General features: G+C 47.3%; 3 protein-coding genes across 11 annotated transcripts in view; 2 read left to right on the top strand and 1 right to left on the bottom strand.

The window, feature by feature from the left end:
- The window catches only part of TMEM97 (transmembrane protein 97), an 8,522-nt gene extending 232 nt beyond the window's left edge, over positions 1–8,290 (top strand). The window contains exons 2-3 of the mRNA XM_010861433.1: positions 5,484–5,630; positions 6,513–8,290. Of these exons, the coding sequence (XP_010859735.1) occupies positions 5,484–5,630; positions 6,513–6,772 (407 nt within the window). The 3' untranslated portion in view covers positions 6,773–8,290. The remainder of the gene's footprint in view (positions 1–5,483; positions 5,631–6,512) is intronic.
- On the bottom strand, positions 7,921–14,928 carry IFT20 (intraflagellar transport 20). Of its 7 annotated transcripts, none has more exons than XM_010861436.1 (7): positions 14,770–14,906; positions 14,241–14,397; positions 11,357–11,586; positions 11,069–11,197; positions 9,859–9,944; positions 8,780–8,883; positions 7,921–8,341 (listed from the first exon to the last, which is right to left on the bottom strand). In XM_010861436.1, the coding sequence occupies exons 3-7, from the start codon at positions 11,424–11,426 to the stop codon at positions 8,260–8,262; spliced, it is 471 nt and encodes a 156-aa protein (XP_010859738.1). In that variant the 5' UTR covers positions 11,427–11,586; positions 14,241–14,397; positions 14,770–14,906; the 3' UTR covers positions 7,921–8,259. The 7 variants fall into 7 exon arrangements, with proteins under 7 accessions (XP_010859738.1, XP_010859737.1, XP_010859739.1 ...); XM_010861435.1 differs by having other exon boundaries at positions 14,241–14,362; positions 14,770–14,900; XM_010861437.1 differs by having other exon boundaries at positions 14,241–14,262; positions 14,770–14,900.
- Positions 14,929–15,115: 187 nt separating this feature from the next.
- Positions 15,116–18,783, top strand: part of TNFAIP1 (tumor necrosis factor, alpha-induced protein 1 (endothelial)) — an 8,074-nt gene continuing 4,406 nt past the window's right edge. Inside the window, exons 1-3 of one of the 3 annotated variants that reach the window (XM_010861431.1) lie at positions 15,116–15,263; positions 15,681–15,966; positions 18,423–18,740. In XM_010861431.1, the coding sequence (XP_010859733.1) occupies positions 18,536–18,740 (205 nt within the window). In that variant the 5' untranslated portion in view covers positions 15,116–15,263; positions 15,681–15,966; positions 18,423–18,535. Of the gene's footprint in view, positions 15,264–15,680; positions 15,967–16,366; positions 16,404–18,422; positions 18,741–18,783 lie in introns of those variants that run through there. The other 2 variants (XM_010861430.1, XM_010861432.1) reach the window with 2 other exon arrangements.

Below are 18,783 nucleotides of genomic sequence, written 5' to 3'. Positions count from 1 at the left end.
CGTCGAGGGGAGGGCGCCTTCGCTCCCGGTCGCCGAGGTTGGGGCCCCTCGTCGTAGCGGTTGCCCCGGCGTCCCCATCGCGTCCCCTCCTCGGGCCTCGCCCACTCCGGGTTCCCTCCCACTTTCCTTGGGTCCCGCCGGCGCTCTTTACCTCGACATCTTGGGCTTTTCTTTGTTTATCCCTGCGTCTTCTCCCAGGCTTCCGGGGGGGGTGGGGTGGGGGCGGTGAACACCTTGCCCCCTTTGAAGACAGTTCTCTCTCTCTCTCTTTTTTTAAAGACTCCCATACCCCAGCTCTAGTCAGTTGTCCGTATTTGAGGGAAAGGGTCTGGATGAATGGGCTTCCCAGGTTGGCTCAGTGGGTAAAGAATCCGCCTGCCAATGCAAGAGATGCAGGAGACACGGGTTTGATCCCTGGGTCGGGAAGGTCCTCTGGAGGAGGAAATGGCAATCCACTCCAGTATTCTCGCCTGGAAAATCCCGTGGACAGGGGAACTTGGTGGACTACAGTTGATAGGGTCGCAAAGAGTCCGAAGCCACTGGGCACACACACACACACACACAGTGGATGAACCAGTATCTAAATTACGAATTGGTTTTAAAGTTGTGTTTCCTGGGAGGGCTTTAAAAATATCGACTAATCGCAAAGAAATATCGTGCACGTAGAATTAGATGCGTCTATAAAGAAATTGGCAGAGAACGTCTTGATTTCAAGATTAGGATCCTGCAACTTCAAAATCTCGGAAGTAAATTAAGGATACCTTGCAAATAGGGCCTTTTTAAAAATTGTGTTTGAATAGGAATGATCGTTTGAGTAGAAATACAGGCAAAGGCCCCATTTCCTGGTTGTTGGAGAACATTCTTTACACTAAACTTTGCTTTAAATGCTTTTGATTTTTTCAGGTTTATTTTCATGCCTGGACTCTATAACCTGCTATCGTGGAATTCCAGTCCTCAGTTCTACCCTTCTCCAGTTTGTCAGCAGAACTATAGGCAAGCCTGACTTGTCTACCTAAAGATTTGATTTTGCCTCTGTTTGTCCTTAAATGCTTTTTCTCTGCAAAGCAGGGGTTCTTAACCTGAGGCCCACGAACCCCTCGTGGGGTATGCAGAATTGTGTGTGCCCTGTGTTTTACATAGCTTCCATCAACTTTTTCAGGGGTCTGACCTTACCAAAAAGGTTAAGAGCCACTGCTCAACAATATACCCCCACTCCATTGTCTGGTTTGTTTCTAGCTCCAAGCGTAACTAGGAAGATCTCTGACCTACCTTTTCCTGGGATAAGTGTAGGCTGTGTGTGGCAAGAGCATTGGACTGAAGTCTGGGGATTTGGTTCTTCCAAAAACCTCTTGAGCGCCTTGGGCAAGTCAGGGCTCTTCAACTGTTAAGAAAGAGAGAGTTGAGTTAAATCACAAGCTCAAACATATACTAGGTATATTAGTTTCCTCTTGCTTCTGCAGCAAGTTACAAAAATAAAGTGGCTTAAAACAACACGAATTTGTTCTCTTTCAGTTTGCGAGGTCAGAAGTTTGAAATGAGTCTTGCAGGCCTGACTGCTTCTGAACGTCCTGGTGGAAGATCTGTTCCTGGCCTCTTCCAGTTTCTGGTGGCTGCAGGTGTTCTTGGCTTGTGGCCACGTCACATCAGTCTCCGCTTCTGTCCTTACTTTGCTTTGTTTTCTTTAGTTCAATCTCCTGCTGCCCAACGTTTATAAGAACACTTGTCATTACATTTAGGGCTCGCCAGATAACCAGGATAGTCTTCCCATTTCATGATCCTGAACTTTAACCACATCTGCCAAGTCACTTTTGCCAAATAGGGTTACATTCATACATGCTGGTATGATTAAGACTATTCAGCCTACTGCCTACGTCCAGGTGGTACATGATCTTGGCCAACAGAACTCAGGCAGGCTGACTGTTTACAGTCTCTCGTGTTTTGAGTCCCTTTACTCCTGGCCAGCTCAGTGACTCCAGGTAGCCAGCCTTTCTGGACTGAACAGCTGTTAGTTTCTCTCTCTCTTTTTTTAAAATTGGATGTGGACTGTTTTTGAAGTCTTTATTGAATTTGTTACAGTACTGCTCCTGTTGTATACTTTTGGTTTTTTGGCCTTGAGGCATGTGAGGTCTTGGCTCCCTGACGAGTATTTAAACCCACATCCCCTGCATTGAAAGGCGAGGTCTTAACCACTGGACTGTGCCAGGGAAATCCCTTCCATATCTTTTCTGAATGTGCTATTCCCACAAGTCCTTGCTCACAAAATACAATTAAAATTTGTTCAAAATCATAAAGACCCCATTTAAACTTACATATTTGATTTGGTAAAGTTTTCTTAGCTTTAGTTTTTTAAGTTGACTTATTGTCGAAAGTGGGAGAAGGCAATGGCAACCCACTCCAGTACTCTTGCCTGGAAAATCCCATGGATGGAGGAGCCTGGTAGGCTGCAGTCCATGGGGTCGCTAAGAGTCAGACATGACTGAGCAACTTCACTTTCACTTTACACTTTCCTGCATTGGAGAAGGAAATGGCAACCCACTCCAGTGTTCTTGCCTGGAGAATCCCATGGACGGAGGAGCCTGGTAGGCTGCAGTCCATGGGGTCACCCAGAGTCGGACACGACACAGGCGACTTGGCAGCAGCATTGTCGAAGGTCAAGGGCCAAAGCAGGCCATATCTGACCAGAAACTGTGTGTCTATCTTTGGTGCTATTTAAAGGCCTTAGCTGTACCCGGGTGTCTCAGCTTTGAAGGCCTGTGTCTCTAATCACTTTTGTTGCTTTGGGGTGGGCAATGATGAGTGTGTTGCTTCCATATGGGGAAATAATAATAATAAAAGCCTTGAGTTATTTTCAGATTCTCCTTGAAAAAATGCCGAATTTTAACATCTGTTGTGTTTTTCCTCCCTAAAGAGAAGAAATTTTCTCCTCGAACTAAAAAGCTTGTAGAGATCACATAATGGTTAGGCTGAAATTTGCAAATATCTTTCTTGGTTTGAACCAGATCAACTCTTGGGGAAAAACTCTGAAACAGTAAGAATTCAGTTTGGATTAGGACATGGAGAGGATGGAAGCATTTTGTGATATCATTTGCATCTGGGTAGCATTGCTTCTATTAAAATAAGGAAAAACAGGTGAGCATCTAGGCCTGAAATCAGCCTGTGTGCTCACTCTAAGTTTAGAGGAGTACAGGACCGTTCAGTAGCAGCTCTGGTCTAGAAATCCATGTGCATAGGCCAGGTGAATATTTTAATGGATAACAGTGCTAAGTTGAGTCAAGTGTGAGTCAGGTATAAATGGAAACAGTTTTATTACCTTTTTGGGGAATAATCAATGACTAGTTGCATGCTGAGATTGTAGTAAGATTAAACTGAACTCCAAGTCCGTATTAATTATATTCAAGTAATCTTGGCATTTACTGTGTGCTAGCCATTGTTCTAGGACTCTAAGTATTAACTGATTTTATCTTAACCAACAATGAGGTGGGTACTATAATTAGGTAACCAGCTTAGTGAGATTTAAGTGCTTTGCTCAGCGGCAGGCACTCTGCCCCCAGGTACCATGCTCTTCACTCTGCTTGGGGTTTAAGGGTGTTGACCCTCCAAACAGTTGAAAATCCACTTATAACTTATAGTCAGCCCTTGGTACTCACGTTCCTCCCTATCCTCAGATTCAGCCAGCCACTGACTGACCATGTAGTATTTACCGTTGGAAAAAAATCCGTGTATACGTGGACCTGCACAATTCAAACCCATGTTGTTCGAGGGTCAACTGTATTTTAAATTTTGCTATTATCATTCTGAACCTCTTAGAAATTACAAATTTCTTGTACAAATCTTCTTGGATTTATGAAATAAGTGGATCTGAGAGCATGAATAATAATTAGAAGGTGAAGTTCAAATGAATCAGAATGCCTTTTAAATTTTGTTGTAAATCTTTTAAAATAGGTCTGTCCCTCCAATTTTTTTTTTTTTTAAGTAAATCTAGAAAGCAAAAGAGGATCTTAAAAAACATTTAGTCCAAGTTGCTTGCTTTACAGATGAGAAAACAGAGTCCAGGAGAGATGCAGGGATTTAACCTTGATGAATATTTTCTACCACATTACCATCCTGAAAAGTGCTTAGAAAGAAGCTAAGGATATTTCCATAAATTTAAGTTTCAAGTCAAATACAAATTCAAGATCATTTGGTCAATAAATTGGCTATCTAGCTGAGGCCCTTCTGTCATTAATTATACTAACTGTGTGTTCCTGGATATTTGCTTAAAGGTCACTCTCAGCAAAGAGCCCTCTTATTTCACAATAGTGAGTCTTTAGATTAAAAATTAACAGGAAAAGTATCTTTGGATTTTCCGTTGTAAGCCAGATTCCTAGCTTGGAAGTTGTCTTATAATATCAAGGCGCCATCCAGGAGGTTGAATGCCACAGACCTTCAGTAGTCTATCTGGGGAGAGCCCTAGGCTTCTCCTGGGAGCACAGAAGGGGCAACCTCAGACCCCCTGCTTCCTCCCCCTGCCTCCCCAACCCCCCGGCAACATGGATCTGCATCTTTCGTTTTGACAGTGTTATCACAAAGCTGGGGTCCATGCTAGCACTGAGACCACTCAAAAAGCTATACAGTCTGTTCCTCTACAAATATCCCACTGATCTCCTAAAAAAAAAAACAACTTTTGAACTAGGGGAGTTAAGAATGAAGAGGAATTTGAGATTTGGAGATTATTTAAATTGTCTAAAATTGCATCTTCACAGAAGTTAGATTTACCTTCTTTCCATTCACCCCCCTACCCCGCCAAAAAAAAAAACAAAAAAAATTCATATCTGTACTTGAGGAAATCTGGCCCTTGGAGGTTGGTGTTGCTGTTGTGAAAAGACAAACCTCAGGATGGTTTTCATATCATTTCTTTATAAAGAAGGATACTGTTGGCCAATACACCCGTTTGTGTGTTCAGCAAACTAAGAGCCTGTTAAGTGCCACTCGTTGTTCTTGACAGGCAACACACCTGGATGTGTGTTATCACAGATAAATTCTGGGCAGCACACGGGCTGGAAGAGCTGAGAAAAGCTGCTGGGTGAAGGTAACATTTGAGTTAGAGCTTGTGTGTGTGTGCTAAGTCACTTCGATTGTGTCCGACTCCCATGGACTGTAGCCCACCGGGCTCCTCTGTCTATATCGAATTCCCCAGGCAAGAGTACTGGAGTATGTTGCCATTTCTCACTCGGGATCTTCCTGACCCAGGGAGTGAACCTGTCTTACATCTCCTGCATTGGCAGGGGGGTTCTTTACCACTAGTGCCACCTGGGAGAGCTTGTGAGTTTTGATTAAATGACCGTCCAGGCTGCACCACTAAAGCCAGCTGTGAGTGCTTTTGGCCCACCAGCTGTGAGTCCGCTGCCCAGGGGCTGCGTGATGAGAGGCACGTCCGCAGGGTTGGAGCTGCGGAAGCCAGTCCTGCCAGCTGGCTGTACTCACCGTGTTCTTCGTCTTTTCCCAGCTGAGAAACCTGCAGCAGTGGTATATCGAGGAGTTCAAAGACCCTCTGCTCCAGACCCCCCCGGCGTGGTTCAAGTCCTTCCTGTTCTGCGAGCTTGTGTTTCAGCTGCCTTTCTTTCCCATCGCAGCATATGCCTTCTTCAAAGGTGAGTAAGTGAGAAATCCCATTTTTGCCCTGAGACCAGGTCTCAGAAATCTTTGGGGAAAGTTCCACCAAGGAAGGGGAGTGGTCCCTGAAGGATGTGTGAGGGTGATACAGGAGTGGGAATGGTCAGGATCAATCTTGGGAAGGGACATCAGTGTGGCTCAGGATAGTGGTCTAGGGTCAGTGGGGCTGCAGGACTGCCTCAGTCAACTGGAAATCTCGCACACATGCCACCTGAAGCTACTTTACAGATTGAACTTGTTCCCTTTTGTTTTCCTAGAATTTTTTGTTTTGGCTTTTATTTTTCAGCTGTGGGTAGTATCATACTGGCTTATAAGCAGTAGCAGCAAGTTATCTCTAAGTGGCCTGACTTCTCACTTAAAGATTATTCTTCCAGTGTCCCCATATGACTATTGTTTTTAAAAAGAAGGCGGCCATACCAGTGTTCATTGTAAATAAACTTATACAGGTTATTTCCCACTGGAGCCCTCAAATCCATCTCTTAGCAGAATCTGTTGATTCTTCTCATCCATATATACTTACTTAGCAGAGAGATGCTGCTGGCAGAGCTGCCCTGCTCCTCACCTCCCTCCCCACCCACTGTATTTGAGACCAACTGAGTTTACCTTATAATGGCCACTTTACTGCCCTAGAGTTTTTCTGAATTTCGACTCCACCCGTGTTCTCTGGCAGTCAGCGCTAGGGCTCCATCTGTCACATAAGAACTGCACGTTGGACGCTATTATATCATTTGTTTCCACTTGGAAAAGGAGGTAGAATGACTGAACTGAAGGGAGCAGGCAGAGACAGGGTGGAGGGTATGGCGGGCTCCCCTGGAGCCATGAGCAGGTCTCACCCGACTTTCTCTCCTCGCTGACCTCAGGAGGCTGCAAGTGGATCCGCACCCCTGCCATCATCTACTCGGTTCACACCATGACAACTCTGATTCCCATCCTCTCCACGTTGCTACTCGATGATTTCTCCAAAGCCAGTCATTTCAGAGGACAAGGACCTAAGACTTTCCAGGAACGACTATTCCTGATATCTGTCTATATCCCCTACTTTCTCATCCCTCTTATACTTCTGCTTTTCATGGTGCGGAACCCCTACTACAAGTCTGAGGAGAAAAGAAAGAAAAAATGAAAGAAATGCCCCCAAGGCCAGGGGAGAGGTGACCACTGGGCTGTTTCCTGTTGGACCCAGTACCAGGAACAGTGTTCAGAACCCATGTTTTCAGTAGTATCTGAACCACAGCAGCAGCAACACACATGAGCAAGACCCTGGCAGGAGGCATACCAAACCCTCACTTTCCAAGGGCTTTGACACAGACAGACTGACCACCTGAGGACGGGCACAGAGGTGTGGGCTAGGTGATTGGAAGTGGTGCCAGAGGTCTCCTCAGCATGTCCCCAGGTGCCACTGCAGGATTACTAAAAGCATAACCAGACCAGAAATCAGATAAACCTCCAAGAAACATGGCCTGCTTGGCATATTCGTGAGTCATTTGACTCACAGGATACATGTGACTAAAACTGACTCATGAGTCTCTACAGAGTATCACTGATGAGCAAAATTGTTTGAAATTATACCTAATATTCATTAAAAATTGTTTCCTTGCCCCTACCCCTTTGTAGGGGTGAAATATTCTGTAAGAGGTTATAAATTTAGTTTTAAGATTCAACCTTGGCATGACTTTCAGTTGGAAATGGGTCAGACTGGAAGGTATATTGTTTCTGTCCTAAAACAGGTCATCCCAGGAGAAGAGAATTTTTAGAGTCTCCTTGTTCATTCTCTTTCTAAACCTTAGTCTTCTGTTAGTTTTTACAGACCACATGAGTTCCTTTACTCTGAGGTCTGGTGTCTCAAACCTGAGCTGGAGGAATGCTTCCTACTGGATAACTTCCTCCTACCAAACAGTTTCATAATTCTTTGTCCTGTACCCACTTGGGGTAGGGGTGGGGGGCTGGCCATGACAGGTCCAGTGTGTGCATATAAGGTCTCTTTATTTGGTATCCTGCTAGCTTTAAGTTCATACTCGAGGCCGACTCAAAAAGGCTTGTGAACGCACATGAAAAATGGTAGATGCTGGTCCTGGTTAGTCCCCCTTTTTGCCTGTTTTGCTTACAAGCCCTAATGGTCTGATTTTGGGGAATATCATCTGACTCATGTGTCTGGTCAAAATAAAGGTAGCTGCTGACTACTGCCTGGTTTTGTTCTGTGGAGTCCAGGGTTCTTACAATGGGTTAATAAATGTACACTTCAAGGGCACGGAAAAGAGGTAGATCAAGCCATTTGAAAATAATAATTTATTGCTTTTCCTTCCAAAGCTTTGTGAATTTACAAAAAAACAAGTTGACAGGCTGCTCAGTTGAGACTGAGAATGCAAGAGGTGAGAACCTGGACCACAATGGCCACTGGATGTTCGCCTGCAGATGTGCACTGACATCTGTAACGGACTCCCCCAGGTTTGCTACTGCCTTCAGCGGGGCTGCAGTTCCTCACACAGCTTCTCACGTGACACACTTGGGTCACTGGCCAAGTCATGGAATGGTACAGAGGTTTTTTTGGTTTGGGGGTTGTGGGGGTTTTTTCCTTTTTTTGCCCTCCTGCTAGAAAATGAAAATTTCAGTTCATTTCTGAAAAATAAATTGGTCAATAAACTCATTTTGTTCTGCTTCTACTTTACACAAAGCTTCATATTCAACCCGATACCTGAAAAACAAAATTGTTAGAGGCTCTCAAAATGGAGAAAATAAACCATGAACTTAATTCTTCCAGAGAAGAATAGAAGTGATTTAGATGATTCCAAGAAATGGTGTGAGTTCAAAATGAAGTTAGTGAGGGCAAGAGAGAGAAATGAGGCAAAGCTCTGCCTAGGCCCACCCCTGAGAAGTCTGCAGCCCTGAATAGCTTCCTTGCAGAGAGCCGGCCAGCTCCAGACACTCAAGTGTGTGCCCTCAAGCTATGAGAGGTCTGTCTGACATTAATAAATTTTCTTCCCATCAAATTAATTTTTAAAATCTTCAAATCAGGATGATAAGACACTATTCCTGGGAGAACAATGATGAAGAGCAAGGGTAACAGGTGACCATTCAAGAGGAAAAACAGAATTGCAGTTGAGTAAAGAACTTGCTTTACGACAAAGCTTACCTTTCAAGCTGCATTTTCTTTTCTGCTATTAGTGCCTGAAGTTGCTGCTGTTGGGCTTCTCTCTGTTTTGCTATAGATTTGAGCAAGTTCCGAGCACCAATGGCCTAGAAAAACATGATATTGCCAAAGAACGTCATTACTTCATTAAAGTTCTCAGTTGGGGAAGGAACCATGGGGCTATGGAGTGGGGAAAGGTCGAGCTTCAGAGTTTTAGGAGTAAGTCAGAAGAAGGCTTAACCTCCTGATCCCAAAGTGCCTGGTGAGAACAGAGCTGCGGCTGAGCATCTGCAGACCTAGGAATCGAGGGCCTGGCACACAGTGGCCCATCTGGTGCGCCACTTAGCCTTGTGGCCTTTGCTAAGTCATCTATACTCTGCACGCCTTCATTTCTTCATTTATAAAACGAGGGTCAGGTCAGTTCAGTTGCTCAGTCGTAAATGAGGGTAAACTACCTATTCATCGTATCTCAGTGATGATGTGAAGATTGAAGGAAACAAAGTATACTGGCATGTAAGTTCAATAGTGGGTTAACTGGACCAGGAATTACTTATTTTTAAATTGCAGTATAATTGATATATATTAGTTTCAGGTATACAACATAATCATTCAATATTTGCACAGGCATTCTTATTTAAAATCCTGTTTTAATTAAAGAACCCCCCATCACCTAGCCCCCCCACAACCAAAAAAAATAAAAGGGGACTTCCCTGATGGTCCAGTGGTTAAGAATCTGCCTGCCAATGCAGGGGACATGGGTTCAATTCTTGCTCCGAGAAGATCCCACAGGCAACAGGGCAACTAAGGCTGCGCGCAGCAACTATTGCCACAGCCACTGAGCCTGCACACCCGAGAGCCTGTGCTCCGCAACGAGAAGCCGCTACAGTGAGAAGCCGCACACCACAGCAAAGAACGGCCCCGGCTCGCCACGACTAGAGAGCCCACACAGCAGCAACGAAGACCCAGCACAGCCAAAAGTAATTTTTTTAAGAACCAGATTAAAAAAAAGGAGGGGGGTGGCCAGAAGGATGAAAGACTAGTGAACCAAGCCAAAAGTTAGACAAAATACTTGCTGATCTTACCTTCATCTTCTCATTTTCTGCTTCCTTTGCAAGCTGGTCAACAAGCTCAATTAAGCCACCAACTATTTTCTGAAATTGGCCAATTTCTTTTGTGGAAAGAAGAACAAAAACATGTTTTATTTTTCAGCCTTCCCACTCTCCCTCAGCATTTCCTTGTGGCGAGACGGCAGAGCTAACCACCTCTTCTAATTTGTGTGAAAAGCCATTTGGTGTCTGACAGCCTTGATCTGAACCTAGAGAAGGGTGGCTGTGAGCCCAGAGCTGGGTTGGGGTGTATTGGGATCTTGAGTCCCCACTGAACCAGCCAGAAGCTGTAGCTTGGGCTGTGAGGCTCCTGATGGGCGCACCTTCGGATGGACCGCATCCTGCTGTCCTAGGAATGACAGGAAGCACAAAGGGCTGACCTCACTAAAGGACCGCCTCAGCATCCGAACGCTGCCTCTGGACAAGCCACAGGTAAGACTAGATTTGACTTGATGAGGACTGAGGGCTTTCCACCTGTGACCAGAGCTAATAAAAAGCTCAAAGCATTTAAGGAGTTAATCTCATTTGTTCTCTTCAGTGTATAGTGGAACCCGTGTTACTGAGGAGTAAACTACGACCCAGAGGGTAGGACAGCGTGCACACAGCGTTCAGAAGACGTGTGAGAGGACCCACCACCTTCCGCCAGTCAAGCTCTCTCCAGAGCCGATGGACTCCCCAGAAGGCTCAGATACAGGCTACATCTGCTCTGTTTGCTGCTACTGGGCTTGTGTGGCTGCTGGGACAGGAAGGATCCTGGCTATCACTAGCTTAAACCAAAAAAAAAATGACTTCATTGAGTCTTTTGAACTGCCTCTCCAAACTCCAGGTGATCAACTCTCCAAACAATGGCAAGTCTGCCACTGAGAACACTATTTCTCCCAAGAAATCAAATCCTAACTCTCTTTCCCACCCCCAAGTCATGGTTCTGAAGTTGAAGGTTCCTGGGATGGCCTACCTAAACAAACACCCTCCTGTCTCCACTACAGTGTTTGATCGGTGCCCTGGGACTACCCGAGAGTACAGGAGGGCTCGCAGACAAGGTGGGTAGCACATGGGAATTCAGGAGGGCCGGGTTCAACCTCCTGGGAGACAGCAGCTCCATTTGGGCAGGGCCCAGAGCTACAGTCAAGGGGTGGGGGCAAGACACAAAGCTGAGTGGCACCATGTCCCCCCAGACGACACTCACTGTCCACAAAGTCCTTGCACTCCTCCTTGAGCTCTATGGTCTGCTGGGTAACCTCTGGGTCCAACACCCGCAGCTTGTTCAGCTCATCAAAGTGCAGCCCTGCTTCAGCCAGGATGTCCTTGGCCATGGCTGTAAAGAAACCAGCCCCAGTCCCCGATCACTTCCCAGCCCCTCAAGGAGAAGCCAGCTTCCAGCCCAGCCCCACTCCTGGTCCCAGACACCAAGGACAAAAGCCCAGATGTTCCAAAGGCTCCCCCTTCCCTCTGCCTCCGCCTCTCTGAGCCTCACCTGTTTGCCTTCCAGCTTCCCCAGAGAAGAGAGGTTCTCTGACAGGGTCAGCCAGGGAGAGGTGTGTCATAGGAGCAAGGGTCAGGAAAGAATAAAGTCCAGTTGCTTGTCACAGGCATCGTTCATTCAACACACATTCCTGGAGTGCCAACTACATGCCAGCACTGCTAGATGCTGGGGGTAAAGGTGCGTGCAACATGGTGCCTGCCCTGGAGGAGCACAGAGTGTAGCTGGAGGAAGACAGACATGGACACTGCAAAGTTACACTGTGTTAAGTGCTTTTACAGAAATATCACTAAAGAGCTGGAGGAGAAGAGAACAGTTAACTTGGGGTGAGGGAGTGACATGTGAACTAAGCTGGGAGCCATAAGCATATTTCTTTATCCCCAGTTATGTACCCAAAAGGACATAAAAGAGCTTTTCAAATATAGTGCTGGAACATGAAAGACAAGTAAAAGAGAAAATTGGAGTGAATTAAAAATTAGGGTTAAAAATAAACACAGGAAAAAAACCCACAAGAAGCCAGGGGTAAGAATATTACCCATAATGTATGCCACAGGTACACCTGCCTCAACTGGGACCCAAAGCTGGGTCAGTCTCTTTCTAGCGGAAAACACAAAAAGGAATGAAATATCAGCGAGAACATGCCAAGTAAGGAGGTCAGAGAAAGGCATTCCAAGCAGAGAAAACAGCCTGGACAGGAGCATAAAGCCATTGAAAGGGCCTATTCCTGACTAGAAGTTGAAAGGACATGATGAGAGGGAAAGCCGGATGGAGCCAGATCAGAAACACCCTGTGGGCCAAGCTAAGGAGTTTGGCTTTTTTTCCGTAGACAAGAACCAACAGAGGTATCTTCTCCCTTCCCAGGCCACCTCGCATTCCTGGTCCAAAGGATGCCTCAGTTCTGGGAAGGAAACACTGAAAACTCACCCTCATTCTGGCTTAAACACACATACAAAATAAAAACAAGAGAGCACATACCCTGTCTAAAAAGGGAGGCAATGCTACTTAGGTTTAGCTCTTGGCTGCTGCACCAACTTGGAAACCCCCGGTGTTCCAAAGGCTACCACAGCCTGGCCCTGCACCAGTCCTTCCCTCCCATCTCTCCCAGCTTCCCCTGTTTCCCTTCCCAATACGTTAGAGAAGTTCTGTTCTGAATGGGGTGATTCTGGGAGCAACTTGCCGGGGTAGGTATACCATATAAAGAGCAATGGTTAAAAAATTAAGTTCCACTGTTGCCAGAACTGATTTTCAAGAGGACCAGAAATCCAGATTTACGTATGCAATCTGACTTTTAAAGAACAGTATCTCCTTTAATTCAAAAATTTTAAGAAAAAAAAACACCCAAAACCCACGTCCAAGATTGTGTGGGCCAACTAATGCATGTCTAGCTGTGTATGGCCCAGGGCCTTTGGCCTCACTGCAGTCCATTCAAGTAAGTCAGCTAGCATCTTCCTTTTGAAACACTTTAATCATTCAGAGTTCCCTTGTAATTGGGCCTTTTAAAAAGATCTGTCTTCCTATTTGTTCTGTTTGCACATATAGTCTAAGTCAGGGGCCCCCAACCTCCGAGATCTAATGCCTGATGATCTGAGGTAGAGCTGATGTAATAATAGAAATAAAGTGCACAATGAATGTAATGCACTTGAATCATCCCAAAATCATCACCCCCGCCCTGCCTCTGCCCCCTGACCATGGGAAAACTGTCTTCCATGAATCTGGTCCCTGGCGCCTAAAAGGTTGAAGACTGCTTGTCTGAGCATTTAGCACCTACCAGGTGAGTGGTAAAGAATCCACCTGCCAAAGCAGGAGACACAAGAGACACAGGTTCAATACCTGCGTCGGGAAGGTCCCCTCGAGGAGGAAATGGCAACCCACTCCAGTATTCTTGCCTAGAAAATTCCATGGATAGAGGAGCCTGATGGGCCGCAAAAGAGTCATACACAACAAGCGACTGAGCGCACACACAAGTAACTAACCAAACTGCTTCAAATAACCAGAGGGCACAAAGATCTGCTTCAATTTGCACTCCCTTCCCAGAGAGCTTGTATTTATTCACAAACATCTACTGTCCTGGGGATAAAGTAGTCAAGAAAATGCTTCAGTGCTTCAAGTTCCCGACCTCTGGACAGACAGTAAACAAATAATCACAAATTGTGATAAAAGTATGAGGAAAAGCACATGGTGCTACATGAAGCTGTAGCAGAAGGATAAAATTCATGTGGACACAAAATTACCCCCCAAAATTGCAAACAAAAGTCTTCTGAAAAAGTGACACGCTGAGAACTAAAGGCTGTCCAGAAGTTTGTCAAGTGAGGGGAGGAGGCAGAAGGAAAAGCATGTGTGAAGATGCTGAGGCTGAGAAATGGAACCTGTAACAAGAGCCAAGACGCTAGTGTGGATGAAAGGCTGAGCAAGGGAAAAAGAGAAACGGGATGAGGTGAGATGGGAAGGCTAGGGCTGGATGGCGGAGGGCTCTGAAAGCTGCAGTAATAAGCCTGATTTTCTCATAAGCGTTTAATGGGCAACCAGTGGATTCTCAGCGGAGTGGCATAGTCAGATATGCCCTTTAGAGAGATCACTCAGACCCAGGATAGAGAATGGGTTGGAGGAAGAAAGAGGAGGGAGCTACAACTATCTTGCTCATCACTGTTAACCTAGCATCTAACATGATGCCTGCACAGAAACTGGCACTCAGCGAATGTATGTGGTATGAATGACTGTGAAAACAGAGCAGGCTATTTCAGTAACCAAGGCTTGGAGCTGAAGAAAAGTGTTCCGATTTGAGATGTTTTGTAAGTCGAGTTGACAGGACTTAGTAAAGGATGACTGAGGCAGGGGTTTGGGGAGGAGTGAAAGAGAGTCAGGCAAGATTCCCGCGTACCTGGCCTGAGCCAGCTGCACGGCTGGAAGAGATGTTGAATGAGAAGGGTCAGACCGGAGAAGCAGCAGAGAACGTTCAAAGTCGATTACCGGATTCTCTCCCAACTCCCACCACACGCGCATCTGAGGAACACCGGGCACAAGAGCCGGACTGAGCTCTAGGAAGATGAGAGTGGTGACGCGCTCTCCTCCAAACCCACCCCCGGGCTCTCCCCGGACTCACGCTGGGCGCTTCGAGCAGGCTCCACCCGTGGGGTGTGGGGAAAATTAGGAAGACCTGGGTGTGGAGCTCGCGTCTTCACTATGTAAACTCTTTGAACTTAATCTGAGACGCAGTTTCCTCCTAAGATAATTGCGAGCAGCAGCGCGTAAAGCTCCAGGCCCTAGCCGGGGGTAAAACCGCTCCCAGAGCCTGGCGGAACTCCCACGTTTCTTTCGCCCCGGGATTGCTTTTTCTCGGGGTGCAGGCCTGTTAGGCTCATCTCACCCCGGGCCTGCCCCAAGCCCGCCAACCCAGGGTCACGGCCTACCTGTTCACTCCGCAGCGACAGCGCCGGCGACCCAGGCTAACGTCGGAAGTCAGCGCCTCTCTCCAGTCGGCTGCAGCCGACACCCTGCCCAGCAGCCTCAGCCGCTGCCACGGTGACAGAACCTGTTTACCTCTAACGTCACTTCCCGACCCCGGAAGCACTTAGACCCATCAAGCCCGCAGGGCCTGCTGGGAAACAGAGGCCTGAGAGGAAGGATAACTGCCTACGAGCCCCAGAGCCTTTGCGCCGGAAAGGCTACCGGAAGTAGCTATGCTCTCAGCGCAAAATACTCTCAGGGGCCCCTCCCTCCGCCCTGATTGGGTGCTGGGTCTGCCCCGCCTTCTAGTCTCAGGCTCCAGCCGGCTTGGGGCGGAGTCCTCGGGTGGAGGATGTGAGTTTCGGCCCGGGATTGCTGGAGCTCTAGGGGCCACAGTTCGGGGGCGGCACGGTGTCGACTTGCAATCCGGCTGAGGGGAGAGGCGCCACCGGGAAGGGTGAGAGCCGAGCCGGTCCATGCCCTAGGGGAAGGGATGGTTGGGTCCTGGGCTGAGCAAACAGAGCCCCACGCGGTCTTGGGGAAAAGGCGTGGGACGGCGAAAGTGGGGTGGAGAGCTCAAATCCTCCCCTGGGAATGGGTGTCAGAACCGGTTTCTGTTTCTCAATAGTGAGAAGGGGTACGAGTTGGGAAAGACGCTACACTGTCATGGAGAGGTTGGGTCTGTTTTAATTTCCCCACGCCTTTTGGATGTAGCAGTAGGATTACACCTTGGATTTTCTGCTAGATCCGCCCTCTCTGACCAAGATCGGCTCCTCCCCTCGCCATCCCTGGTGTGACGAATTTCTGGGACCTTCTTTTCTTAGGACCCCATCTTCTAACACCGCCGTGATTGTTTGCCCGTTATTCCGCTTAGGTTCCCATTCGCTTTGCCTAGTGTGACACAGATAGGCCCCGAGCATCCCCAAATACCCACACACAAAGTCCGGAAGGAAGAGCTTTCAGTGGAAACTTCATTTTCACTGGAATTACCTTCTGGGGCGTCACCTGCCACAGGATTCCTGGAACCTATTGGCCTGGGCAGAATCTGAGCAACTGAAATCTCAGCCGACGTCGTCCAGGGGCTCAAAGCAATTGCTTTGTTGGAAAAGAATAGATTAGTTTGGATTTGTCTTCCTTTGTTGGCAGCCGCCTAACCTTTGGTGAGCTCCTTTTCTTTGATCTTGGGGAAATTGGGGCTAGACACAAAATGCATAGAGAACTTGTTAAAACCTGTTAAGGGGTGGATTTATTCCTTCCGGGTGGGCAGAGTTTGGTAAAGTAATCTCATACCATTCAAGACTACTTACTGATTGGGCAGTCTGCTGGGGCGGGGCGCTCATCTCATCCATACTGTACAAACCACCAAAGGAGTTCAGCATTTCATACAGCACCTGTCCTGGCCCTTCCTTGGACATTCTTCCCAGGTTGGTCAGTCACTCAGTCATGTCCAACGCTTTGCAACCGCATGGGCTGTAGCCCCCCAGACTCCTCTGTCCATGGGATTTCCTGGGACAAGAATACTGGAGCAGGTTGCCATTTCCTTCTGCAGGGGATGATCCTGATCCAGGGATCAAACCTGCATTTCCTGTGTTTGCAGGTAGGTTCTTTACCACTGGCGCCACTGGGGACCTACTTAAGTCTTTTCGGGAACAATTTCAGTCTAACAGATTGACGAATACTTACAAATGTGCATGGCATTGTGTTAAGCACTGCTTGGAGAGTGGAGTAGTAAGTGTGGGAAAACCAGTGCACTTCTTCTGGGTTACACTTAGAAGAGATAATGATGTAAACTTCAGCATGCTATGATGATGAAGTGAGGTCATTTCACTTTTTTTTCTGACTCCCATTACCAGCACTGTAGTCCAAGCCTTCCATCATCTCTTGCTTAGACTTCTGGTCTTCACACTTGCTCTCTTGCATTCAGAGTCCACTCTCTACACAGTAGTCAGGGTGATCTTAGGTCATATTGCTTCCCTGCTCTAAACCCTACAGTCGATCTTCATTGCAATTAATATAAAATCCACTCTTCAGTGTGATCCGTCCCTGCCTTCCCTGACTTCGCATCCAGCCATCTTCCCCCTTCTTTCTTTGCACCAGCCACCTTGGCCTTATTTCTGCTTCTAAAACTTGCGTCTGACCGAGGAACTTTGCACCTACTCTTCCATCTGTCTGGAATGCTTTTAAGAGCTTAGCTGGAATGTCACCTTCCCAAAGAGCCTTACCCTGGCTCCCCATTTAAATGAGTCCGTCTTCCTAGTCACTCGCTTTACTAAGTACATTTTTCGCTTCTTAAATTGCCTTCTTTTTTCATTTTCTTGTTGTATGTGTCTTCCCACTATGAGGTTGGCTTCACGGGACTGACTCTCTTGTTCTCATCTGTATCCCCAGCACCTGGCACAAAGCAGGGACACGATAAATACTCTTATTATTTTTATTCTCGTTAATGAACAAGAATATTCACGTTTCTTTGAATTCCTGAAGTCAAGGACAGTATCATTTCATCTCTTCCTCCTGCTTAACTTGGTAGGCACTCAATATTGTTTTATTGACAAATGAGTTAAATGAGCTGATGATATATATGCCTTGGGTAGTACCTGGAACAGAGTAAACATGCAAAGAATGTTGGCTTTTTGTTTTCTCTTGGTGAATGAATTCTACCAATTCTTCATGTAGAAGCTAGATCACAAAGGGTAGTCTGGCTTCGCCTTCCTCTGCTCTCCTTGCTTCTCTGTCCTGTAAACTCCTGCCAGTGTTTCAGTTTTCAAATCACTTAATTGTTCTTAGACTGATTATTTGGTTCTTTTTCCCCATTCGTGTTGGGCGGGAAGAGAGGAGGAGATAGGGCTGGGTCCCCTCTCAGGAAAAAAGAAGCAAAAATAGCCATCCTGTAGTTGTTCTAGCCTGAAAAATGGTGACAATTTCAGGAACTCAGGGCAGGGCTGATGCCAAAAAAGAGGAAGGTCAGGAAACCTCAGCGGGAACCAGGATAACCTCTGCCAGGAACACTGGCCAGCTCCCTCCAGCCTGGCTCAATCTGTGTTCTCCTGAAGTTGCTGTTACTTGCCTTCCTGAGGCCAGACTCTGGGTGGTGCTCAAAGGAAGCACTGGTGCAGGCTGCCCCGAGCCTGGAGTCATTAGAAAGGAAGTGCATCCTGTCCCTCGGACTCCTGGGAAACTCCTAGGCTGGCTGGATTCCCAGGTTTGGCTGGAAATCTTGGATCCTGGGAACCTCGAGAGGGAAACAACTGGAGTCTCACTGGTGGATCCCCAGGGTGAGGTCTTCTGCTCTGCCTAGTCTGTTCCTGGAGCTATCTCTAATTAGCTGCAAGAGTTTGCTTGACCTCTTTGTTACCCAGAGCTGGGAGGAGTCTCAGGGACACTGATGAGGTGACCAGCACTGGGTTCTGGGAAACTCTGCTCCCAGACCTGGTAACTGGTACCATGAAGAACAGCAGGAATGTCTTTTTTGTCGTTGCCTAAGGCTCAGCTTCTGTCAGGGAGTCTTGGGCTCAGAAGGAGAGAATGACTGGATGGTCAGTGTTTGTCTTCCTGTCCCCTCCCAGCTGCGGGCTCTCCTCCACTGACTCCTGTCTTCTCTCCCATGTCCTGCTCACAGCGCTGAGAGTATGAGGCTCTGGCCTCCACTGGCCACTCACTCGTGACCCTTCCACCACGGCGGAGCCTTCCAAGCCAACCTCCTGCCGTGTGGTGATCTACTTGCAGCGGGAGATGTCGGGGGATACCTGTCTGTGCCCAGCCTCGGGGGCCAAGCCCAAGCTCGGAGGCTTCAAGGGAGGAGGCCTGGGCAACAAATACGTCCAGCTCAATGTGGGCGGTTCCCTGTACTACACCACTGTGCGGGCACTAACCCGGCACGACACCATGCTCAAGGCCATGTTCAGTGGGCGCATGGAGGTGCTGACCGACAAAGAAGGTGAGGCGCGGGGGCCTGTTGGGCGGGGTGGGGGTGGGGGGTA

The sequence above is a fragment of the Bison bison genome, unplaced genomic scaffold, assembly GCF_000754665.1.
Source record: "Bison bison bison isolate TAMUID 2011002044 unplaced genomic scaffold, Bison_UMD1.0 scf7180017864472, whole genome shotgun sequence".
In the NCBI taxonomy this organism is placed as follows: Eukaryota; Metazoa; Chordata; class Mammalia; order Artiodactyla; family Bovidae; genus Bison; species Bison bison.
The sequence above is the reverse complement of the archived record's forward strand: the minus strand, read 5'-3'. Positions and strand labels throughout refer to the sequence as shown.